Below are 26,494 nucleotides of genomic sequence, written 5' to 3'. Positions count from 1 at the left end.
ACTCACTAATCAATAGCCCAGTAGCAGATGAATGGGACATCATATCTCTATGGGAACCACTGATCAACCAATTAGGCAACACATGAGCCAACACTCACTGGAGAGTGGCATACCTGACAACAAAAGTGACACAAAATGCCATGCCCCAAGTGGTAATGTTAGGTAACTCCTGAATAAGCACTAACATATGGGAACAGATCCTATTTCCATCCCTGGACATTGTTGTTTTTGTGGGTAGGGTGAGAGCAGAAGGCTACTCAAGTTAGCCTAGACACAGAACTCAGACTTGAAATGATGAAGTCTATATTATCTACTAACCTAGACACAGAACTGTGTAAGTAGTGAGTAAAGAAAGGTGTACTTTAGTAGTGGAATAACACAGTACCTCAGACTTGAAATGATGAAGTCTGAGGTGTAAGGTAAGACAAAGTGTAAACTAAGTACCTAACATATTATGTAATCAACTCAGTGTAGACTGGACAGCATACTGTGCTCCAACACACCCCCTCAATGAGATGAGTAGTAAGAAAAAAAAAAGGCTAGACACTTGGACATCAAGTGCATACCTCTGAGAACCTGTACTGTGGTAGCACAGGTGTAGAAATGCAGTCAGCATTGTATTTGTATTGGATAGCAGGTGAAGCATTTGGATGAGTGGGGACTTGAATTTCATCTATGGTGATCAGTGGGTGTGTGTGTGGCTGACATGGCATGTGTGTGGTGCAGTTCTTTGTGTGAATACTGTACACAGCCCTGTCATATGATGTGTGGCTTGTCACATAGTGTATTCACATTTAGTCACAACACATGGGCAGCCTGTGTGCCAAAACACCAACACTTATATAGACCTCAAGATGTGCCTGCCTAAATAGATTAGCCAGTACACATGGACAGGCCTGAGGGACTAAAGTGAGAGCAACATATGTACAGGCCTGTAAGTGCATTACCACAACATATGGGAGGGCCTGTGGTGGGTAAGGATGTTGAAACATTTAGATGGGCCCATGACCAATTAAGTATACTGAGTTGCTGTAAGACATGGACAGGCCCATCCTGGTAGGTTACACCCCTGTCACAACATCAAGGCAGGCCTGCCTGTCATAACATGGAGAGGGTCACAACATAAGGATGGGCCCATCTATGATTAGAATACAAAGTTGGCAACATATGGATGGGCCTGGGAGTAATATCATTTATGGTGTCACAACATCTAGACAGGCCTGTTCATAATAAGCTGTACCCCTGTTGCAACATAAAGACAGGCCTGTCAGTAATGTCGTTTCATAATGTCACAACATATAGATGGGCCTGTCACTAGTATCATTTAATAGAGTCACAACATAAGGTTGGGCCCATCAGTGGTATTATGCAACATATGGATGGGCCTGTCCACAGTAAGATGTACCTCTGATGAGACATAAAGATGGGCCCATCAGTAATCTCATGTATAGCATCACAACATATGGACAGGCCCTTCAGTATATTATTTATATTGTCACAGCATATGGATGGGCCCTTCAGTAGAATTATTTATATTGTCACAACATATGGGCAGGCCTGGCCCCAGTAAGATGTACCCTGTCAAAACATAAAGACAGGCCTATCAGTAATGTTATTTAATAGTGTCACAACATAAGGACAGGCCCTTCAATAGTATTGTTTATATTGTTGCAAAATATGGATGGGCCCATCAGTAATATCATCTAATAGCATCACAACATAAGGACAGGCCCTTCAGTAGTATCATGTATATTGTCACAACAAATGGACAGGCCCATCTAGCAAGGTGCACCCCTGTTGCAACATAAGGATGAGTCCATGTATGGTATTCTTAGGAGGCAGAAAGGGAGATCCAAGCTATCTACATAAGGATGGTCCATGTAAGGCATTCTCAGGCAGCAGATAAGGGAAAACAAAAACCAGTGTTACAACATAAGATGGGCCAATCTGTCCATTGCAGGATTAAAAACCCTTGGCACTGCATAAGATGGACCAATTTGTCATATCATAGATCACTCACCACAAATGGATGGTATGGGACACTACCTCTGGGTAGCATGTGAATAGGGGAAAGCTGTAGGGGAAATCCCTAGGCTTGTCCCAAGGGGTGCTGAGTAGGAAGGAGATGTAGAGTGCGATGGTAGAGTTGGTCAAAGAGTTGAATGTAGGGCATGGAATTAAATTCCACAGAGTTGGAGGTAGGAATAGACTTGCTTTTGAAATTCTGGGTGATGATCTTGACCTGACAAAGTAACTCCAAGATGAACTAAGCACATGGGAGGGGAAATGAGACACAGTAGACACAAGGACACAAAGATGCAGAAGACACAGTATATGCAAGGACACAGATACAAAGCAGACACAGTAGATGCAAGACTCTTTGAACTCTTTAGACCCACATATGACATGGATTGTGAGTCCTAAAAATGATGATCCTTTTTTGTCACTGAGGCAGAATTATATAGTACATGGATAGTAAGGTACTGATTGGAGAATTGTGGGGCAGGTAAAGCAAAATTCCAAAAAACATAGGGGGCAACATGCATGTCAGATGTCAAGGCCATACAGCAATGTGTGAAAACAAACTGTAAAGTAGTAACTGAGAAAGACCAACAGGAAAGATGGATATCTTCTGACAGGATGAGTGTACACTGTACTGTGGAGTGGAATGCGAAGGGTAGAGGGCATAGATGCAAAAGGGGTTCTTGCATTGTGGAGAAAGGTTCACAGGAAAGGAATGAGAGGGGTAACCAGAGTTTTTACTGATGATCTACATGGTTTCCCAGCTACATGGTGAGGCAAAGGTTGAAGCAACACAACTGCAGAATTCCAGATAGACATATGTCAGGTTGATGTTGACATGGAATTCTGGGATGATGACTGGTGTGTGTTACTGATGGACAGGGGAGCTCTGAAGGTTCGATGGGCAAGGTGGTGCATGAGGCAGATGCATGAGGCAGATGTAATAATTCTGAAGATGACAGGTGTGGTTGGTAATGGCAGAATTTTGGTGTTAGCATCCCTGTTTCAGCCTCAGGGAGTATACTGCTCCCTACAACAAGCCTATCCATAATTGGGCTATCCCCCTGTCACAATATAAGACAGGCCCAGGAAGACAAGAAATGAAGAAAGTGGAACCTCTTGCACTATAGAGTATCTGAATTTCCCACTATAAGTTGTGTTTCATGTTGGATGATTTGCCTATTCAGTTGGAATCTCAGGTGCTGGTGTATGTAGCTGCAAGCCAGGCTCTGCCATTGGAGCAGATGGGAAACATGCAAAACAAATGGCAATGCTATTCCAGAACAATGCATCACATTTTTATCTGAGCCTCTGCTTCATATATGCACTCAGGATTATTGACTTGTACTGGTATTGCCATCATGCTATGGGAATCATTCATAGGCAGGATAAAAAATGCAACATCTGCATATCTCATTGTCCATCTTTAACCTCTGACTCTTCCACTCTCCACTCTCCAATCACCATCACCACTCTCACCATCAAACTACTCCATGTCTTGTCATCAGAAACATGTTGTCATTGTCATCTTGCAAGCTCTTCAAGAAATTGTCTGAGCTTGATGCTGCAGCCAACCACATCCTTCAAATTTACTTCAAGGATATCATGGAAAGCAGCAAGCTGGGAAAGGCAGACAAGATTGTGAAGTGGAGAGGTGCCATCAAGGCAATAAATGATGAACTAGTGCATCATAGTGTCATCACATTTTTTCACTAACTGATGCATTCAGGATGCTGTACACAACCTCATCACTAGGATGGATGAGATTCCAATGACCCTCATCAGCATTGACACATTCTTAAAGTGGCATGAAGACCTCAGCTCAATTGAGCACCTGTGGCCTGAGTGGAAGACTGCTCTATCCCCATCCAAAACCAATGTCACCAACCACAAGTGGCTCAACATTGTTGAGGATTGATATGACTACCACCAGTTGGGCCTCCCCATGCCCCATGTGGTGCCAACACCAACACCACCTGCTCAAGAGACTGAAATGCCTATGAGTGACAAACGAAAATGGAAAGTGACCGAGGCAGAGGTGGAGCAAATGATAGTGGAGAGCTTGCACAAGATGGAGGTGGATGATGAGGGTGAAGATGAGGTGCCAGAGAAGGAGGACAACAAGGAAGAACCAGCATGAGGCAGGCAGAAGTGCAAAGCTGCTGCAAAAATGATGTCCCATTGATCCAGATGTTGATCCCACTCTAGGAAGGCAACAGTGGAAACTGACAATGACAATGACATTCCCACTCAAGGCCAATCAAAACACAGGTCTTGTCCACTGTCAGATGGACTATATGGTCATGCTGCCATAGCTGCCAGAAGGATGCCTTCCCCCAACCCCCATTCCTGTGAGTCATGCCACAGATGCAAGGTCTGATGCTACAAGAACCCTGGGAAGTCCTGCTTTGTGTGCAATGGTCACAAGATTCAATGTAGCCATGCCAAATGTGGGATTGCTGCTCCAACTCGATGGAATTCATTGCAAGCCAGGGGAAAAACATGAGCTCAAAGTCTGTCCCTGATGATGGAGGCCCAAGAATCGCAAAGCCCAAAGGAATGTCCCCCAAAGCAACATGTTTTGATGGCTTCCAAAGCCATCAATGCTGGGGTTGGGCCCTCCAACTAGGGAGAGATGATCCCTGAGGGATCTTCACTCAGTATGTTCACAATTTCATGTATTTACACTGACTCAAATTTTATTCAGAGATTTGTATTCCTGCATTCAAATGCAGGGATTCCCACCCAATCTCAGCCACTGTACGAGCAGATTCAGTCATTGAGGCTGGCCCATCTGTTGTGCAGGAGGTAGAGGAATCTACAGCAGCAGGTACATTTAATCACTCTACATTTATGCTAATTATTGCAGTTAACCCTTGTATTCAAAGCAGACACCTGCCCATCAACAACAGCAGCACCTGTCCAACTCACAACCACTGCAACTCCCAGTGCACCATCACCTGTCTGTGCCCCAATTGCTGAGGTGTCACAAACATCCAACACAATCAAAGATTTGGAATGTTGACTCCATGATGCTGAGGCCCACTGCCAATACTACAAGGATCAAATGAATGATTTCCAAATACAACAGGATGAAACCATGCAGACACTGGACAGGATGGCTTGCAAGCTGGAGGCTCTGTGTATTCAGGTATATGGACAAGCATTGGGTGACAATCTCATTGATCTCTTAGGGCCTCTGGCAGATGAGACAAGGGTGGATAGGACAGCAGGGTGAACAAGGCCATCTATCATTTTACTCCTCCATGGTACATACAATGTCATTTTGTATTTCCATTTTAATTGACCACTCCTGCCACATCATATATTCAACCTTTATTTAAGAGTGAGAAAAAGACAATAATGGCTAGACAGCCAACAGAATTGCAAAGGATAATCTCATTCTACTAAAACAACTGCTGATGTATCCTGATAGGTGGAAGCTTAGCAAATGCATGGCTTTGTGATGTAGAATAGTTAACTTGGAACTTAAAAAAGGAGATAGCAGGATGGTCGGAAGGAAGAAAAACAAAAAACGTTACTGCAGTATTGGAAAGCCCAAATTTTCGTGCCCGACTTCGAGCACCGAGGAATTTCGCTACACTGCAGCTCATCGGTGGACTATCCGAGCCTTATATACAGCCCAGTGACTTTAGGGCAGGCTCATCGCTTATCTATGATTGCGTCATAGGTGACGTCACCACTATAACTTAATATAGTTTAGACTATCACGCGTGAGAAGGCAGTTAGCTATCGTCCAATAGGATTAAGGGCGCATACATAGCCCACTTAGCCGTCCCTGTGACTCCCACGGGTTGTCAAAATAGGGTTTGATTTTGAAATAGGTTATGAAACCGGATCATTCCCTCAGGGTTCTGCTGCGGTTATCCAGGAATATCTCCATTCCTTGAGGATATCGCGTGTTTCCTCATCAGCGACTATGAACCCTAGATCTATAACCGGGCCGTCGAAGGCCGACATAGAGTTCAAGCCGTAAGGTTCGAGGATCAGCTCCACCTCACGCATAGCACGTGTACGTCTTTCAATACGTTCCAGAACGACCCTATCATGTTGCTCTAGTAAGTCCTGTGCTGACGGCATAGGATTATAAACTCTAGAGATAAGGTTTAAACGTTCCTTGTTCCAGACCATAGCTAGATCGCCTAGATTACATGTGCGTTTTCTAGAAACGACCCACTTCGCGTCATCGAATAGTGCCGCGCCTAGATCAAACAACCAGGCGTCTTTTTCCACGAGGCGTTCCTCTTCCAGAAAGAAGGCGCATCGGTAGATCAGGACCCGGTCAGGGGCCGCAAAAAGGAGATCCGCCGACGGAGGCCGTTCAAACAGAATTGGAAGGCGAGTCGGGAGGTGGACGGGGTAGCTAGCAGAAGCGAAGTCCCCGCCGACCCATGCGTCGCGTACGTTTCGCATTGGGAACAGCATTCGATTTTTTAGGTCATGTATATTAAACGAGTCCCATATAGGGTTAAATTGGGTTTTAAGTGCGACAACTGGTTCAGGTTCTCCCTTTTCAGCAAAGCGCTTATGCCAGCGGTCGGTACAGTTCCTTTTTACCCAAGTTTTGACCACCCGAGCCGGATACCCGCGACTAATGTACAGGTCAGTTAAAAATTTTAACTGCGTCCAAGTAGTACTCTATGTTACTGGACAATACGGCAAGGCGGGACAATTCCCCTATGAAGGTGCCTCGTTTTATATCAAGGGGGTGGCTGGAGTCCCATGGGATTCGTTCTAAATGGTTATTAGGCTTCCGGTACGGCTTCCATTGGATATGGTTTTTGTCATTTAACCATACTTGCATATCAAGAAAGATGCAATGCCGAGCAGCCGGAGCCCAGTCGATTTCACAACCTCTTAGGTACCATGTATGAGTAGCTAAGTATAAAGCATCTTCCGCGGAGTCAGCGCGGACGATCATAAAGATGTCGTCTATGAATCGTCGTAGAAACAGAACATCTCGGTTGCGTCCACAGATAAAGTCAGAGCGAGCCGCGTATAGGTTGGCCACGTCGGGGGACGCAGCTACACCCATAGCTATTCCGGCTACCTGTAAATACCTATAATTGTGGAATTCGACTTGGAGGCCAGTGGTACCGAAACGGAGAATTTCTTCCCACAGTTCGGTTCCCAACTTAGGAACTAGCGAGTCCTCCGGGTAAGGGAGGGGCCAGAGGCCAGAGGTTGGGTTTGTCAGCAGCGAAATATCTTCTACTGCCCTACCCGGATCAATATTCGGGTAGTAAGCGACTATATCGCCAGTGACAATCCACAGGGTTTGATTTCTTGGTAGAGTAATCATACTAAATTCCTGGGCCAACTGTTTAGTTCCCTGGCAAATGTATGGTGAAGCCTCTACGAAGGGCTTGAGAATTTTCGAGACTAATTTCGACATCGGATTTCTTAGGTCCGAATGACATGGCGCGATAGGGCGCAATTTTACGGGTTTCTTATGGATCTTAGGGATTCCATAGAATTGTGGCAGTTTTACCATCCTTAACCAGATTCCCCTAGGAATATATTCGTCACCACGCTTACGGGGTGGGACGTGCTGGGTAAGGAACTTCCGAAGTTGTCTATACTCAGGAAGTCGTTTGCCGATTTCGTCTGTCAAACGCCAAAGCGTTTTGATATCTCTACCAATCATTTCCAAGGAGGTATCGATATCAAGCTCAACATAACCGGAGTTTTCCCTCTCCAGTAAGTCCAGCGTATGTTTTTCAAACCATTTTACCGTGACCACTGCACACCCTAGATTTTTGTCCGAAGGTAGGACCATTAATTCATGGCTGACAAGCCATTGCTTGATGCGTTGGATTGATATCGGCAGTTTGGTGGACTGTCGGATCTCAGGGGTTATAGCGTTGCATTTTTCAGCAATAAAGGCGCTTCCCTCCCTAAGACACCATTCAAGCATAGGGTTTTCGTTATCCTCAATGTTAAACGACTCAGCCTTAAGTCGTAAATCGTAGTCTGGTTCGTAAACATCTCTTACAGGGTTGGGATCGCTCATTGAATTTTCTAAGTGGTAGAAACGCCATCTCAGGCATTCTTTTAAATTCTGCCAACTGTCGTGTATTAAACTGACATTTGGATAAGCGGGAAGGAGAAACTTCCACCCGAAAGATAGTGTATATAACATTGGCAAATCTGCCAATGTGCAAGGAACGTCCTCACCAACATGTACATGATGTAAAAGTAGACTACTTTCTAGTACGTCTACAGGACAAAGCGTTCGTACAATTATCGCGACTGCTATGAAGGGAGGCAATTCTACCAACCAGTCGGGATAAGTGCTTGGGTTATCAAACCGAATAGCACCAGTACTTACGTGTTCCAAATAGTCGAAGGCGTTGTCTACGAAGATTTCTCTTTGCCTTTGCCCTTGGAGCGCTTGGCATTCTTGGACTTCTTTGACTTCGCCTTTTTGGAGTCCGAGGCTTTCGACTGCTTGTCGGAATTTTTCTTCGAAGATTTCTTCTTCTTGGCTTTGGACTCGCCAGAAGCGTCTTTCTTCTTCTTGCCTCCCTTGGCGCCCTTGCCAGGCTTGGGACCCTGAACGGTGTGAGTGATTATTCGAGTTCCACGTCGATACTCTCACCTTCGCATTCAACTGCCTTTTCACCTGAGCGGCGACCATCTTAGCGATGCTGGATTTATCGGGGACAAATTCCCCAGCAGTTGCGGCGGCCACATCTTTCAACTCCTTCTTCTTTTTGCGTTTAGACTCCTCGGCGACAATGCGAGCGCGGGCGAGGACAATGACGCGAGCTACGAGGTTGGGGACCTCATGGATAAGCGAGTTGTATATAGCTTGGATATGGGGGGCGGGAACGAGGTCTTCATCCTCGTCCATATCTTCAGGCGCCCCTTCCAACATCTTCTTCGGGTCCTTCGGAACGAGGGACGACGACTTGAGCTCATCGTAGATAACCGCCATTGTTTCATAAAGTCGGTTAGTGATGGCAACGATGTTAAGACTGGCCTGTAGCTGGCGCTCCTCCTTTTCCTTCTCCTTAATAACAGCTTCAAGCAGTTCCAATTGGTACTGCTTATGGCCTTCGACTATGGCCTCGCTGAGGTTGGGGAGAGCGGTCCGAGCCTGTTTAGAAAACTGGACGGTGGGCGGCTTACAACTACGTAAGAAATTTGGGATACGACCGGCGATCTTGTCGACGCGTAGGCGGTTTATTTGATTGGCCACCAATTCGCGTTTCGTAGCGATGTCCACAATCCCGAAGAACTTGGGGCGGAGCGACGAACGGTACTCCACAGGAAGCAAGTCGATTACCTGAGTAATCGTCTGTGCTTCCGCCGCGGCTCCGGACCTTAACTGGACGTTGCCATCCACAAGGTCCTGGGGCGTCCAGCCACGAAATTTTGTGGCCGGTTCGAGCGGGGCTCGACGCGGAGGGTGCATCGGACGGGACATGGAAGGTTGGGGGCGATCCTCATCACCGTCTTCTGCGATGGGCGCAAGGCCCGACTGGGACCCCAAGTCAAGGTTGACGAGGGCAGCAGTCACCTCAGCTCGTCCAAAGGACGAGCCGCGGCGGGGAGACCTAAAAGAGAGGGGGAGGGAACTTGCGCGAGGCATAGTACGTTTGAGTACGACGGGGAAAGGCGGAAGGAAGAAAAACAAAAAACGTTACTGCAGTATTGGAAAGCCCAAATTTTCGTGCCCGACTTCGAGCACCGAGGAATTTCGCTACACTGCAGCTCATCGGTGGACTATCCGAGCCTTATATACAGCCCAGTGACTTTAGGGCAGGCTCATCGCTTATCTATGATTGCGTCATAGGTGGTAGTTACCACAAAAGCAGTTACAGAATTCATGGCAACTACCACTTCCCAATATAGACAATGCCCCCTGAGTGACAACCTCTGTTGGTGTTTGAAAAAAATTCAGATTGGAATGTTCCCATGGCAGGTTACCCTGTCACAAATATTGATAATTTGCACCTGTACTGTGGCTATACAGATGAGCATGTGACCAGCAGATGTGATGGTCACATGATGAGTGACATAAGCAGAGATGACTCTAGATCATATAATTTTATGTAATTGATTATGTGATGGTGATCCTCTGGAGCACTCTGTTATGTAATTTATCATGTGGTCATGGGAAAATATGCATGTGACTTAATCAATGTCACATGACAAGGTACAATTATAGATCATCCAAACTATTACATAATAATCACATGTCAGTTTATCCCCAGAACACTTGGTTATGTAATGGGTCACATGATTGTGAGACAATAGACATGTGACCACTCCTGCAGCATCACATGATAAGGTACAATTATAGATCATGTGACCTGTTACATAAGCATCTTGCTCTCTCAGATCTGAGTGGGGTGACACCAAACATTGTCTATGAATTGATATGCATGTGTCCAACCCTCCTGAAGTTTCAGATATGGCATGAAGGATGTGTAAGTTGAATGATGTGATGTTTTGTTGGCATTTTCATTTCCATTATATCTCAGCAACTACTGGACAAGACCAGCTGTACCTTTGACAATGTGTAGCAACATGGTAGCCTATTCTACACACAAAAATTCAGATCCATATGTCAAGAATTGAATGGGTGGGGACACAATTCGCATTTTTAGCACAGCCACAAATGCCCAGCATGCGAATAGGAGGTGGGATTGCTGGTCATGTGATATGGGTTGAGTCACATGCAGAGTGCTGGTGGTGAGATCACATGATGAGTACAGTCATGTGACCTATTACATAAGCCAATGGTCTGGAGAGTTATTGCCACATGATCATTATGTAACAGGTCACATGATCTATAATTGTACCTTGTCATGTGATGCTGCAGGAGTGGTCACATGTCTATTGTCTCACAATCATGTGACCCATTACATAACCAAGTGTTCTGGGGATAAACTGACATGTGATTATTATGTAATAGTTTGGATGATCTATAATTGTACCTTGTCATGTGACATTGATTAAGTCACATGCATATTTTCCCATGACCACATGATAAATTACATAACAGAGTGCTCCAGAGGATCACCATCACATAATCAATTACATAAAATTATATGATCTAGAGTCATCTCTGCTTATGTCACTCATCATGTGACCATCACATCTGCTGGTCACATGCTCATCTGTATAGCCACAGTACAGGTGCAAATTATCAATATTTGTGACAGGGTAACCTGCCATGGGAACATTCCAATCTGAATTTTTTTCAAACACCAACAGAGGTTGTCACTCAGGGGGCATTGTCTATATTGGGAAGTGGTAGTTGCCATGAATTCTGTAACTGCTTTTGTGGTAACTACCACATTGCTTGGTTGAAGTCAGCAGACTCTGGTGGTCCATTACTACTGTGCAGGTGAACTGCCAGCTGGAGAAGGTCAGCATATGAGGATTGCATTATTGGAGCCACTTACTGGTCCAAATCCTCATTGGTATCAACATTTATTCCAGGCTGGGGGCATGCTGCACAAAACAATGCCAGTCTGCCTTTCTCTGCTGACCTGGTTGTCCTGCAGAATCCATTCCATTTAAGTAGCTTGAGGTATTGCAATTTCCATGCAACCCATAGAAGCTCATGGTATCTATCCTGATTGACCCTTCTGACATTCCAACACTTGGAACCAAAATACCAAATCTTACTGGACTGAGGTGTGGCAACACACTGGATGTGATCTGACACAACTTGCTGTAATAGTTCATACCAGACATTCCACATTCCAGGTTGTCCCTCAGGAAGTCATCCAGAACCATGAATGTGAATGTGGTGCTTGGCTTCTCAAATGTTGAGGGAAATAGTTTGGCTCTGAGTAACTGTATGTATCAGGTTTCTGCAGTCTTGCATTCACACCAATTCACTACAATGAAATGAACACCTGTGACATCCATGACAGTGGGATATCTTGACCCTGCTGGAGGACAGAGGTGCTTTGGGTTTTCTTCAATATCTTCCACATCTTCCCACTCTTGATCATCCATGGGTGGAGGTTCACCTGCTGCTTGCTGGGCTTGTGCAATCACATGGGGACAGGGTGCTCCACCATGTCCCAGTGTTATGCTGATGACTCATATCGTGTCATGAATCAAGTGTGATGAAGCACAAGCATGTAACTGCATGAGAAGTGACATGTAATTTAACTTCACTAGCAGCAGAACACTAGTCTTGGCCAACCAAAGTCATACTGGTGAGTCCTTGTTGGTACAGTGTGCAGAGCTAAGGGTGGTTGCAAAGTAGATTTCGAATGAGGGACTGGTACGATACATGTGGGTTTATATACATATGTACAGTACTGTACATCAAACATTTGAATACAAGGTTAATTGCTCAATAGTTCCCTAAGATGGAGGGCACAAGGGCGACCCTGCTGTGGACAGAAGGGAACGGGGGTAAACAAGGGATTAACCTGCACTGGTAAGAGGGGTTAACCGTGTAGGAGTCACAAGTGGAGTGTTCACCTGGGGTGAACGCAAGCATGTGACCACATGGATCAGGGCCACCAGTGGATCATGGAAGGAAGGGGAACAGGCGCAATGCCTGGCTATAGTACAACGTGGGGTAGACAGGGGTCTACCATAAAAGGAAACAGAAAGGGGAAACATACTGAACACAAGTCCAACTGTGTAGACAGTGGCTTGCAGTAAAAGAGGGAACTCCTTGGAAGGCAGGATGAAGCATGAGCAGATTACATAAGTGTCTGTGAGAGGGAACAATGTGAGTGCAGTGTAACATCACCCCCCCCTCAAGGCCTGAGGTCCTCCAAAGGCGAGTAGAGGCCTTGGACGACCCAAGAGCGGATTTCGGAGTCAGTTGCTACCGCAAGTTGGGCAGTCAGCCAACCAATGTCCAAGGCATGAACATCGGTAGCAGGTGAACTGATGGAGGGGATGTTGCCAATCAATGGGAACGAGCCCACCAAGTTCTCTCTTGCTGAGGGCAGAGACAGGTACTGGGATGAAGGGAGCTGCCAGAAGAGCTCTTGTTGTCTGATGAGCATAGAAGAGGGCCCTTCCAGCAGCATCGCCTTGGGCCTGGGCGAAGAAATCGAGCCAGTTGCGGGGCAATCCATTGAAGGGGACCATGGTGAGAGCATCTGCGATGGATTGGAAGTGTTCTTGACCTTGGCCCAGTATAATCTTCTCCCAGCAATCACAACACCTCTGTTTGACATTTCCCTCAACTTCTCTATCTCCTCCAGCATTAGTTCCAGCCCTTTCTTCTGAGACCTTGCATGCCTGTCCTCGGAGAGAGTCCTCAGGTAAGCTCAATCTTCCAGGCACTGCTTGACACGCCAGAGGGAGGAGCCCATGGACCACGACATCGAGGGGGGTCCGGTTGAGGAAGGAGCAAAAGGAAGAGATGAGTGAGGGGCCATAGTCTTTGTGGACGATCTTGACGACGGCCTCTTGGGTCTTAAGGGCTTCTTGGAGGATAGAGGAGTTGGCTTTGTTGACATCTTCATATGTATGCGCTTTGAAACTTCTCTCCACAATTCTGACCTGATTGTATACCTGTTTGCCAATCACTTCTGAGCTTCTGAAGATCTTAGACAACACCTGTAGATGTTCATGACATTCTCCTGCTCTCCAGCCATGTGACTCCCAGAGCTCAAAGTCATTAAGCAGCCACACGTAACTGAGGAAGATGCTTGCCTCAGGAGCCATCCATTTAGTTGTGGAGGGGGCTGCAGGTGTGATGGCTGGGGCCGAGAGGTTGGCCAGTGTGACAGATGGTGCTGGAGCAGATGCACCAGAGCGAGGGAGTGGAGAGGGGGATCTGTAACTGGCTTGGGAGAGTGGGGGTGTGTTGCAGGATCAAAAGGAGGTGTCATAGTGAGGCTCGGGTGGTCCCGAGGGAGCCTTGGAATTTCCCTTGCAGGTGTCCTTATGGGCTCTCTGTGAAGAGGGGACTGAGCAGATGACTGGGTATGGGTATGGGCAAGAGGCAGAGGCGACAGAGTCATGAAGGGGTTGGTAGGCCCCTGCACATGAGGAGTGGGAGGATACTGTGGGGGATGGGGAGTGTAGCATTCTGCGGGGGCATACTGGTGGTTCTGAGAGGCATGGAGGGGTACTGGCATAGTGATCGAAGTATGGGTGAGAGGGGTCATAGGGTTCATTGATATTGGCATGGAAGTCATTGTTGAAGTAGTCTGAGCTGGGGTTTTCAGTGTTGGGGGTGTAGGACATGTCATGTTCAGAGGTTGTGAACATGCTTGTACTCCCTGAGAACCTCTGGGGCATTTATAAGGTTGTCCTCGCTCCCCCAGCTATTCTGGGAGTGTGGGTAACTGAGCCACTTGACCAGATAGAGGTATTTTTGCTGTGGGGTTACACCAGGCTCTTTGGACAATGACTTGACCTTGCACGCTGTGAGTCAAAGTGAGGTTCAGTGGTGAAAACCAACCAAAACCAACACAAAAGACAATGAAAGTGAGTGGTGGTGTGCCTATGTGGTACCTAGATCGTAGAACCTGTTCTTTAGGAGGGTTTTTGTGAGCTACAACACTCAAAGATGAGTGCTGAGGGTTGGGGGTGCTCCTGATGAAGAGGGAGCAAAAATGTGATAGAAAGCAATAGGGTAGACTGCTGTCAGCCTACAGAAGGATGGATGGTGACTTAATTCAATGTCCTAAGCTGTACTGAGCTCAGGGAGGGCTTGGAGTGAAGTATATGGATGATAGATGATGATAAGTGAAGTAGATGATAGCTAGACCCTTAATAAAGCCTCAACTATTGAAGCTGATGAATGATTTACTGAGAGATAATAAATTGCGAGCAAGAGGGGCTCTCTGATGTCTTCTTTTTTGCTACCTAAGTACAGTGACTTATATACAGTACAGGGGCATTGCCTATGGAAAACAAGGTGCAAACACTTGGTAAGTGATTGGTAACTGATGAGTAAGGAATGTAAGCGATGGGTAATCGTCTTGGAAAGCATTGGTAAGCATTGGTAAGGATAAGTAAGCCAAAAAGCAAAGAATCAGTAAGCAAAGTCAAAAGATTGGTAAGTATTGGCAATAGGTGAGTCAAAGACAGTCAGAATGTCAAAGTATGAGTCAAGCAATGTCAGGAACCAAGAAAGCACACTGGAATCACATCAGGGGGAGGCTGTGCATGTCACATCTTGAAGAGATCACTTCTAGGCCAAAGTGGGATGACAGAGAGGCAGCGCTGATCTGATGCCGATATAGTACATCCAAAAGTGGACAGGGTGAGTCAGATGTCAACAGGGGTCAAGCCTTGGGGGTCTGTGGGGTGACAGGAGCATATGGGATTGCAACTTTCCCCCCCAAACCATCCTCTCAGTGAAGCAAATAAAAACTTCATGAATGAGGCTCTGTTGGAAGAGAGGATGAAGGGGGAGCGTCTTCTGCTGTATCTTGCCACAAGGAGGCAAGATGTGCATCATACTCTTCATGGATGCGATCAGGAAGAGTGGAGAACAGTAGATTATACTGTAGCTGTCGCAATTTTGGAAGAATGACAGACGAGACTGGTATGAAGACGTTGCAGGGGGCAGGGAGGAAGGATCCATATGCTTCTTGGACTGGAGAGACTGAAACGACCACATAAGACCTTTCCAAGCGAATGACAGACCTGAGGCGACCAAAGAATGTCCTCCTGGAGGTCATACTGACAAAAAGAACATGCTGTCCAAGCTGGATGGGCTGAGAGGGGGCAGACAAGGGTGGGATGTACCAGGACACTTCAGGACAGAAGCTGGTAGGAACTCCTGGTAGATATATGTAGACATGGTCCCTAGCAAAGGGGACAAGCAAAATGACTGATGTGGAGGCAGCCATATCAGAAGAATTAGCAAAATGAGCATCTTTTGGAGGGAGTGCTGTAGAAATGTGTGGAGTGCACAAATCCTTTCCAATCTTGGAAGGTAGGATTGCGTGGCTGAGCACTACAAGCGAGTGTGGGAATGGTTTCGGTGTCTGCAGAACTGGTGGAGATATGTCGAAAACCGGAATGCCATACACGGGCGCTTAAGAACTTTATTGGCACTTAACTCGCCTCCTCCTTTTTCTTTGGCATTGACAACCTGTTCTTGTGCGAGGGATGACTGCCGACATTGCTGGCTGTCCTTCTTCACATGAGGGCTATGGTCTTCACCTCCATTCATCAGCTACATCCATGTCCACCTTACCAAACACCTTTGGTGTGTGACAGTGGAAGAGGGATTTCTTCTTCAGAGAAGACTACTGAGAAGTCCCAGTATTCTGGAGGTAACTCAACCTCAGCTTGTATGTGTGAAGCTTCTAGTTTCGTAGAAATAGATGTGCAGTTTATCTTGATAGTCCTGGCAAAGTTGGTTCCATGGACTCGGTTTTTCTTATCAAGGCTGTGGTCGAGTTCTCCCCAACCAATCAGCTTTCTTGTCATCCAGCTGATTATGGGGTTATGTTCTTTGAGCCAAGGCATCCCAAGAAGGAGGGACTCCCAATTTCCAAGCTTGAGGACATATGCACAGATGCACATGGTCTTTCCCCAGATCTTGGCTCTGAAGGAAGTGATATGGGTTACCCAGTCTCCTGTTTTGCCTTTGTAGCTTCTCGATTCCCATGGTCTTGCAATTTTATGAGTCAGGATATTGTATTTCTTGACTATTGCAGGGTCTATGATGTTGGTTTCGGTGCCTGAGTCCAAAATGGTTTGAATGGTAGCATTTTGTTGATTGACGAGGTAGGCAAAACTGGCAATAGAAGTGACTGACATATCCTGTTCATAGTCATACACCTTTTCAGTTTCTAGCTTAACCTCTATCTTTTGGGATACAATAGGCTCTCTTCCTGATGCTACACCAGAGGAGCCTTTCAAAAATCCAGGTTTCCTTTTGGTCCCCCCCCACAGTAGTGGTTGACTGGTTCTGAATCTTCCTCCTCTTCGGAATTCTTGTTGAGTTCCTCGAGCATAGCCAGGATGTGAGTACGGAACTTCTGGGCCGAGGAAGACCTGCTGTTTGTTGCAGATGAGGGGCATTTAGATTTCATGTGCCCTGTCTTACTGCATCCATAACAGGTAGGAGCTTCACTCTGTGATTGGACCTTGGATTTCCGATCTACATCCATGGTGTAAGGGTCTCAGTATGGAAGTTTTGGAGATGAAGAGGATTTTGATCTGTGAGAACCTTGTTGTTCTTGCTTCCATAAGTAGGATTGGTGTTGGAAGGAAGCCTTCCTGGTGAAGACCTTGAGTGTGGCCATTGCTGCACACACTTCTGTTGCTTGTTGGATCCAGTCTTGAATGGTATTGGGCTTGGGGCCCGACATGAGGATCCATTTGTTGATTTCCTCGCTAAGGCCTTTTCCAAAGAACACCATGGCAGTAGTGTCGCGGGTGGATATTCCAGCTTTGTTGAGGCAGTTGCGGAAATCGGCAATGTACTTGTTGAGGGATCAGTCCCCTTGGCGGATAGCCAATAGGTAGATTAGCATGGTAGCTTTGGCATCTCCTACTTGGAAAGTTTCTTTTAGCTTGGCAACAAACTCGTCCCATCTGTCAAATATTTTGAGGTCTCCAAGAGCGGTTGTGTTTTCATTGACATAGGCCTCTGTGAAGGTGTGGGCCGAACCACTCCCCATGTAAGAGAGGGTAAACATGATCTTGGATTGGTCCTCATAGTAGATGTGATCGTTAGTGGCAAGGTAGAGTTTGATGCTGCTTAACCAGGCCAAAAAGTCCTGGTGCGCTCTGTTATACAAGAAGGGTTTGTTCAGGCCAATTTCTTTCAGTCCCCCTCCCCTAGAGTCATGTTCCTTTCCTTTCTCCTTGGAACCTCAGGAGGGGCCCTTAGGCCTTACCATGTCTCGGTTAAAGAGTGATTTGTAGAATTTGGCAGCCATTTCGGGGGTTACCCTACTCTGTCTGGTGAAGGGGTCCTGGAGATTTAGTCCAGAGGTTTGGTGGGCGAGTTCTTCTGCCATCTGGTTGGCTGAAGTAGTAGGAAGGTAAATTTTGGTTGATGATGATGAAGTAGAGGGGTCTGCTGGTCCAGCTGTCCCTTGAGATTCAATATCTGGGCTTGAAGGCCTGGGATGGCGATAGGAGGTAAAGTTTACTGGAGAGGTCAATTCTGCCACTTGCCCAAGTTGGGGCCTTACAGGCAGGTCTTCAAGACCTATATGTGGGTTTGGAGTTTGCACTGAAGGGTGTCTAATAAGTGGCCTTGCTTGGAGGACTTCTTTTCCTTTACAAGATGGTACAGGAGGTTTGAACAAAGAGGCTGCTGATTGAGGCCTCTTACTTCCTTCTTCTTGGCAGTTCGAAGACACGTTGATGAAGTGGAAGGTTAGTGCCAAAGGTTAGGGGCTAGCTCACTGATATTAAACCAGTGGTTCCTGTTGGAGTGGCAGGAGGTGGTCATTTTGCAGGCTATTTTGCCTAGCAAGGATTCTAGACCACAGGTATCCGAAGGTAATCCGGGCTTTGATGTGTCCAGGTGATTTGAAATCTTCTGTTATGCTGATGACTTGTATTGCATCATGAATCAAGTGCGATGAAGCACAAGCACATAACTGCATGAGAAGTGACACATAATTTAACTTCACTAGCAGCAGAACACTAGTCTTGGCCAACCGAAGTCATACTGGCAGGTCCTTGTTGGTACAGCGTGCAGAGCTAAGGGTGGTTGCAAAGTAGATTTTGAATAAGGGACTGGTACAATACATGCAGGTTTATATACTGTATGTACAGTACCATACTGTCAAACATTTGAATACAAGGTTAATTGCTCAATAGTTCCCTAAGACGGAGGGCACAAGGGCGACCCTGCTGCGGACAGAAGGGAATGGGGGTAAACGAGGGATTAACCTGCACCGGTAAGAGGGGTTAACCTGTGTAGGAGTCACAAGTGGAGTGTTCACCTGGGGTGAACATGATCATGTGACTGTGTGGATCAGGGCCACCAGTGGATCATGGAAGGAAGGGGAATGGGCGCAATGCCTGGCTATAGTACAATGTGGGGTAGACAGGGGTCTACCATAAAAGGAAACAGAAAGGGGAAACATACTGAACGCAAGTCCAACTGTGTAGACAGTGGCTTGTGGTAAAAGAGGGAACTCCTCCTTGGAAGGCAGGACGAAGTGCGAGTGGATTACATAAGTGTCTGCGAGAGGGAACAATGTGAGCACAGCATAACACCCAGGTGTGACTGAACACCAGTCTGTGGGTCTCAATGTGAATGTAATTCTGGGCAACCAACTGATCTCTCACCATGTGGAGGGCAGATTCCTCATAGAAGTCCCCTGTCCCCTGTTGGATCCTGTGGAAAGGCAGGCTCTCATGACTCTTCCAGCAACATTCTGTGTAGATTAGGGGCTGATGCAAGCAATCCAGACATCTGTATACCCTGTCATTGCCACACCAGGTGCAGTTCCTTGGCTCTGGGGAGGCTTCCAGCTCCAGGAGTATCTTCAAGAACTCCCCCTTCTGTGGAACCCATTTGCAGATGTAATCATTCTGCATCTGACACACCATGTGAAGTCTGCTTTCAAGTTGGTGAACTGCTGTACACCTTTTTCTGCAGTAACATCAGTTGCTGGACCAGTGGGCTCATGCTTTCATGTCCACCAAAGGCTGAATCTGCCCATGCATCAAAGTACTTGTGGGAACAAGACCTTGAATGCTTGGATGGTGAGGATCAGGGAGAATGGACAGGGGTTGTTGGATCTGGCTGTTTGATTGTGACTTCTACCAATTGTGATCTATATCTACCTCTAGTTCTCCAAGTCTAGACTTCCAGCTGCTTCTCCTGATGGCCCAGGGTAGGACCAATCATTCTCTTACCATTTTGAGTGCTTCCCTTGGCCATCTGGAGATTGCTGATTTCACAGTATGAGGTCAGTTGTTAGAAATGCTACCACTAGAACAAGTCACTTTATCATTTAGCTCTATCGATGTTGGTACCTTAACACATGTCAGGGCATAAATACAAATGCAACTACACTGGCCTTGCACAATGCATGGTGCCTGCCTTCTTATTACCACTCAATCCCTGCCTGCACATTCCCTTCCTGCTGCAACATTACCTGGATGCTTTGCCTGGATTATGATGGTGAATTTGGATGCTATATTAGCTGATGAAGGTGAAATGAGTTGTTCAGTATCAATATAAGTATGGATATGATTGGGCAAGCCAACTGACAGCCCAGATGCAAACCCAGAGCTAATCCACCTTTGGGCAGGATCCTGTCAAAGAGATCAGCCTGATTGGATATTTTGGCCACTTCACAGAGCTCCCATCAAAGATATCAGCCTGAGTGGATATTTTGGTTGCTTCATGGAGGTCTGAACAAATTCCTTGGCATGACCACACTAGTACTGAAATGTGTTGAGACCAAACAAGGGTGCAAAAAAAACTTGGTAGCCAACCATCTATTATACATCATACCACATCATACTCCATGGAGTCCCAGTACAAATCAGATGCCTGGGATCAGATGGAAAGAGATGATGCAGATGGTGAGCAAGATATAGAACCATCAGATGTGGGGGAAAGGGAAGAAGAAACATATGAAGTGGAAGAGTTGGAGATCCTTGGGTGCCAATGCCAGGAATGGAGGCAAGCAGGGAAGAAGAAGAAGCCTGCAGTTCTGCTATCCATATGGGAGGAGATGCAGTGATTGGACAGGAATAAGGAGTTGAGAGGGAGCAAAGTTCAGACCAAGTGCAAGGTATGCTCTAAAAGTTCTGATTGGGATGCTCACAATTCAAAGCACCCTTGTAGTTAATACAAGATTGGTTGAAAAAGCCCCTCCATTCAAAGAAGCCCCACATTACCCTTAGATCCAGTTACAAATACTCTGTGTGGGCAGTGGTCCACAAATTGTACTAAGAGCAAATACAGGAGAAGCTTGCAGAAATGAAAGTAGAAGAAGGCAATACCCATGGAAGCAAGCAGATCCAACATTATCAGAATGCATTGACAGCTTTTATTCAGGACAACCTGACAGAGGAACAATTGGGTGCAGCTGAAGATATAGTGGAAAGGTGGAATGGGCAGGAAGGCCCTGCACCAGAGACAAATGCAAGGTGTGATTGTATCAGGTCAACTTCCCAGTCTTCAATTTATCCTGGTTCCCAGGAATGCAGCCAAGTATGGGTACAAGTATGTCTGAAACTTTGTGATGGAGATGTGGAGGTATTGCAGAATGCACATAGTATGTATTGCTGAGTGGACAAATGAGGAGGGAACTATACAGGCATGCATGTGAGTCCACCATATTCTCCTCTAGGCCTAGGTAAGACTCATGTAATGATAGTATGGACTTCAATAATGAAATCATGGATGGGATCCCCTTCAATGATGTCTCAAGTGTGGTCATGTTGAATCAGCTGTTATGGCTAACAAGTTTGCACTGTATGTTAAGCAGGCTCTGTCAGAATCAAGTGAGCCAGACATGAATCGACATTGACCTGGGGCCAAATACTTGTCCAAGTCCAACAATAATGGATCTGTGACTGCCAATGCAGCATCCATGAATGTGAAACAGGGTGTCCCTGGGAGCACCTGGAAGTCACCTCATGTCAGAAAGGCCCCTGCAAGGCCAGATGCAGATGTTCCATCTCCTGATGCAAAGAAATCATGCAAGCAAACAGGCAGCAATCAGAAGTGGAAGTAGTTGTTGAATCCCTCAAACAGGCAGAGTGGAAACCTTTTTTGGAACTCATGTATGGTCTATAGAGGGCTGAGCCTAGTGTGACATATTAGAATACAAGTGTATGGCATGTACAGTAGCTTATGACACCATGGTGGTTGTGAGAGGCATCTTTGATATCAGAGAGAGGGATAGTTAAGCAGGACAGTTGAGCAGGACAATTGAATGGAGAGCTAAGTGGGACAGGTCTATATATTGGCCATGTGGAAGCAACTGGTAGCTATCTATGTAGGGAGATATTGCTGCTCATCTCCCATGTATTGCTGTTACCCAAAATTTGGCTCCATCTGCCATTGTCCAACCTTGCTTCCCACAGTGTGAATGATATTCTCACCATTCTTCCTACAAGTTTAAATCTTGATTGATCATCAACCTATCAGTGAACCCATCATCATTGAATATGTCCACCAAACAGTCCCACCAAGTTCATTTCCATTGTCAAGGTGAGGTTGTCTTCATTGTTGGATCCAGTGACCTAAGCCATCCACAGCTGATGTAAGACCAATCAAGCCAAGGCAATCTAGCTCCCATGTGAAGCAGTCCAAAAATCTGGAGGAGATGCTAGTACAACTATGTGAGTTGTGAGAGCCAACCCCTCCACCAATTGTCTCAAGTGGAAGGGCAGATATAGTGGGGTTGAACATGGATATTGTGGCTGGTGAGTGAACATGATTTCTCTCCAAGCTCAACAACAAATGTTGTTTTGCTATAGATTCATGCAAAAGCTTGCTGGATCAGTTCCTGCAGGAAAGGGAGCCAACCACTCTGGCAGAGGGTGGAATCATGGCTGGTGAGTTGACATGTTTGCCCTTCAAGCTAATGAACAAACTAATTTTCTAGTAATAGGTCCACATGACAACTTGATGAATTGGTTCCTGAATGAATGGGAACAAACTGCTCCCCCAGCAGATGGTATGAACATGGATCTACTTGAGCAATTGCTGAATGCATGGGAACCATTGGCACTGCCAGTCATGCACAAGAAATTAAACAGGATGGACAGGTCTTCAACACCTGCACAAGATGTTACTATGCAGGTCAATTTTCTGGCAGACTTGCAGAATGTGCAGGAACCATCTCCTCTGCCCATCACCTGCAAATCATCAAATCTGAGGGACTGATCTCCTCAACCTGATTCTCTGACTAACCTGCTTGCTCAATTGCAGGATATGAAGGAACCAATGCCTCCCCCACTCATTTCAAATGTACCCATCAAATCTTTTGACTTGGCAGTGGATAAGGACAATGGTGCAAACCATTTGACTTTTGGCATGCCCAAACAATCAGAGATGAGGGATTTTTTTGAAGAAATATGCAATGGTGAGCATTTATTTGGTTCTATTCATATGATTGGTGATATCCATCAATTATGTAGGTGAACATCCATCCACACAGCAATCTCTTCAAATGGGACAATGGGGATTGGCACCTGTTTCATGTTGCAATCAAGGTATGGGCATGAGCTTAATCTGATACACTGTTGACATTGATAATTTTAGTCCTGTGCACCTTACATGCCATGGTATCTCACTATGGCAGAAACACCACTCCCAGCAACATGCCATTTGATCCCACCCTTGATAGGCACCTTGTGTGGGCTGTGAATGCCATTGCAAGAGAATTGGGCACAGCTACAAGGGACCAGTATGGTGCAGCCTCTCAGGGCCTTCAACTCATCAATATGCTTGATTTGATGGAAGTCATTCATTATCCACATTCCACCTTTGAAAATTGTCCCAAGCCATTCATCACCAGCCAATCACACCCATCTCACCAGTCTGTGGTAGAGGTGGGTATCCTCTACTTGGCATGCCAGATTGAGGTGGCCTCTGTACATCTGAAGCAGACTGCTGATGTTGTGGGATGGCCTGTGCATTGGTCTGCAAACCTAGCAACGGTCTTGGTAGGTTTTACATCAATTTTTCACAATGTAGGACTGATACATAATTCCTTCAGAATCAGCTTAATAGCTTGATTCTGGTGATGGTGTTGTGTGCCAGTTATACTCCTCCCCTCCCAGCATGCTACCATGTGTACCTCAGACACCAAGATGATGAGGTTAGCTTCTGTGATCAAATGCAGTTAATTCCCCTTAGTGCATTTTGCATAATTAACAATATCAGTGCAAGCATCCCACATTGGACCCCACATGCAGCTGATCCCAATTCCAGCTTTGCATTCCCTTGGTGGATATATTGTTCTGAGGAATATGCAGCAGATTCCCAACGATTGCAAGGCAAGGGATTGTTTTCCACTGCCTGGGATTTTTTTAAGGTATGCCACTTATTCTCATCACTGAAAATAGTTGATGATGGCCCAGGGCTTATGGCCATTGCCTGAGGTGCCAATTGCAGACTGTCTCAATGGCCATATTGAGGAGCAGGTAAACTACTGCATTGAAAATATTTAGAAATATGTTGATGTTGTCAATGGTCAGGGTCAACAAATTGACCATTTCTATGCTAGGTGGTGGGCATTGCATGGGTTGTTGGGCATGCCACTTCAATAGTTTACATGTTTTTGACTGTGGAGTTGGTTGTATATACATTGCTGTGAATGTCAATCATTTATGAGATACTGCCCATTTGCATGATGTCTGGACCCCTGCCCATCTGCATGATGTCTGACAATCTGCACATCTGCATGATGGCCTGAGTAGGTTTACTTTTGTTGCAGTTTATGATGCACACCCTTTAGCTCTGAGTACCCACCCAATCTATGATGTCAAAGCACCCACTCATTTGCAAAATCTTGGCAACACCACCTATCTGAAGTTCAAGAGCCAGCATATCCTAATAATATGCAAGATCCACATCACCTACTAAATCTAACATTAAATTTTGCAGCTTCAAATCAACAGTTCTCCAGTTGCAACTGGTCTAGGTAGTAGGTTGTCCACCCACAGTGATTGACACATGGGAATGTGCACTGACTGATGTACATTGGCATGCATGTAGTATGCCAGGCATGCTCTGTCACCATCTACAGCTCCCACCCCATGCTCCAATGCTGAACCTGAAAATGCAATGATCATCCCTGGGTTGTAGTGCAGCTGCAGATTCAATGTTGTAATGACAAAGTCCAAGGGTGGGTAGTCACCCATGGTTACCAGCATGTCATACCATGGATCTCATCCATTGATATCCCTGTGGTAACAAGTTGCCCAATTCACCATCACAGACATGTGGCCATATGTGGAGCTCCATATTGGCAGTATGGAGCTCATATCCAAATCCACCCACTGTTCCACCTGTTTGCCAAGGCAGATCAATGCTTCCCTGCCATCTGCATACATTTGCAGATGGATGACATGCAGGATTGCAGATAACAGGGCATTGTTGTTGGACATTTGGTCAACCCATTCCCTTGTAGACATGTTTTCCATCCCGGATTTGAGCAGCCATGAGGCTTCCAGGAAGCCATTTTGGGGCTTCAAGATGGATGAGCACTTTATTCACAAGGCAAGAAATGATCAACCACCCAATGACCCTGTTGAAACCATGTGGGTGACAGGTTCATGGCACCTCTCAACTCAGCATTATTGCAGAAATATGACTTGTCCATCCACCATGCCTGTGGGGAAGCCTTTATGCTCTCCCACAGTGGTTCCCTCAGAAGATGAAGGCAGCTCCATACATTGGCCTAGAATATGAGATTCTGCATTCCCTTACCCTTCTTTTTGGGCTGAGAGTGTCCAGCAAATACCAAACACAGATGGTGTTTGAGTCAGTCACCAGAATGGATGGCTCAGTCACTTTCACATATCTCTCAGCAGCTTCTGCATTGCAGGTTTTTCCACCCTGATTTTTCCTGACATTGACTGCAGAAAGATGAAAACTTCCATCACACCATTATGATGGACTTGGGCAATGATAGGCCTGTGAGATTACTGACAATATGTGATCTGCTTCACATAACACTGGAAATGGAATCAATATATCTGGAAGGGTGTAAAGTCCACTGAATACCTCCTCTTGAAATCTGGCTTTCATGTATGATGCAATGCAGTCTGTTAGTTCCATTCGCCACCCATGGGGGGTTTTAGATGTGTCTTGCATAGTATTCATGCTTGGGGTGGATGAGGTCAGAGTGGTAAAGTGGGTGAGCCACTTGCAGCTTGTTGGAAAATTACAGCATGTTGGGACACTTGCCTCAATATTTTACTGTGATCCAATCAATATGCTGTGATGCTATATGTGCTATTGGTGTTGGGCTGTCTTATGTTGTGACAGGGGTGGATCTTACTAGATGGACCTGTCCTTGTTTTATGGCAATATAAAAGATATTACTGAAGGGCCTGTTCATACATTATGACCATATAAGTAATACTGCTGAAGGGCCCATCCTCATGTTGTGACTTCATAAATGGTACTGCTGAAGGGCCCTTCCATATGTTGTGATGCCATAAATGATATTACTGATGGGCCCATCTTTATGTTGTGACAGGGGTGCATCTTACTAGATGGGCTTGTCTATGTGTTGTGACACTGTAAATGATATTACTGATGGGCCTGTCTTTATGTTGCAACAGGCGTACATGTTGCTATTGATGGGCCCATCCATGTGTTGTGACCATGTAATTGATATTACTGACAGGCCCATCTTATGTTGCAACAGGGGCATATCTAACTAGATGGGCCCATCCATCTGTTGTGACAATGTAATTGATAATACTGACTGGCCCATCTTTATGTTGCTCTCACTATAGGCCCTCAGGCCTGTCCATGTGTCATGGCTCATCTATTTAGATGGGCCCATCACAGGGTCTATATAAGTGTTGGCATTTT

General features: G+C 45.9%; 2 protein-coding genes across 2 annotated transcripts; both read right to left on the bottom strand.

Annotated features, from left to right (window-relative positions):
* Window positions 1-8,400: 8,400 nt before the first annotated feature.
* On the bottom strand, window positions 8,401-9,640 carry F5J12DRAFT_897928 (uncharacterized protein; the record flags this gene model as incomplete). Its single annotated transcript, XM_051748068.1, has 2 exons — window positions 8,401-8,598; window positions 8,645-9,640. The coding sequence occupies 2 exons, from the start codon at window positions 9,638-9,640 to the stop codon at window positions 8,401-8,403; spliced, it is 1,194 nt and encodes a 397-aa protein (XP_051595001.1).
* Window positions 9,641-24,400: 14,760 nt separating this feature from the next.
* On the bottom strand, window positions 24,401-25,083 carry F5J12DRAFT_786667 (uncharacterized protein; the record flags this gene model as incomplete). Its single annotated transcript, XM_051743496.1, has 4 exons — window positions 24,401-24,499; window positions 24,530-24,586; window positions 24,649-24,759; window positions 24,880-25,083. 4 exons carry the CDS (start codon window positions 25,081-25,083, stop codon window positions 24,401-24,403), a joined length of 471 nt encoding a protein of 156 aa, XP_051595000.1.
* Between the last annotated feature and the right edge of the window lie 1,411 nt (window positions 25,084-26,494).

This window comes from Pisolithus orientalis (genome assembly GCF_024613125.1).
Source record: "Pisolithus orientalis strain OTSU chromosome Unknown F5J12scaffold_63, whole genome shotgun sequence".
Classification (NCBI taxonomy): Eukaryota; Fungi; Basidiomycota; class Agaricomycetes; order Boletales; family Pisolithaceae; genus Pisolithus; species Pisolithus orientalis.
Note: the sequence above shows the minus strand (reverse complement) of the source record. Positions and strands in the feature narration are given on the sequence as shown.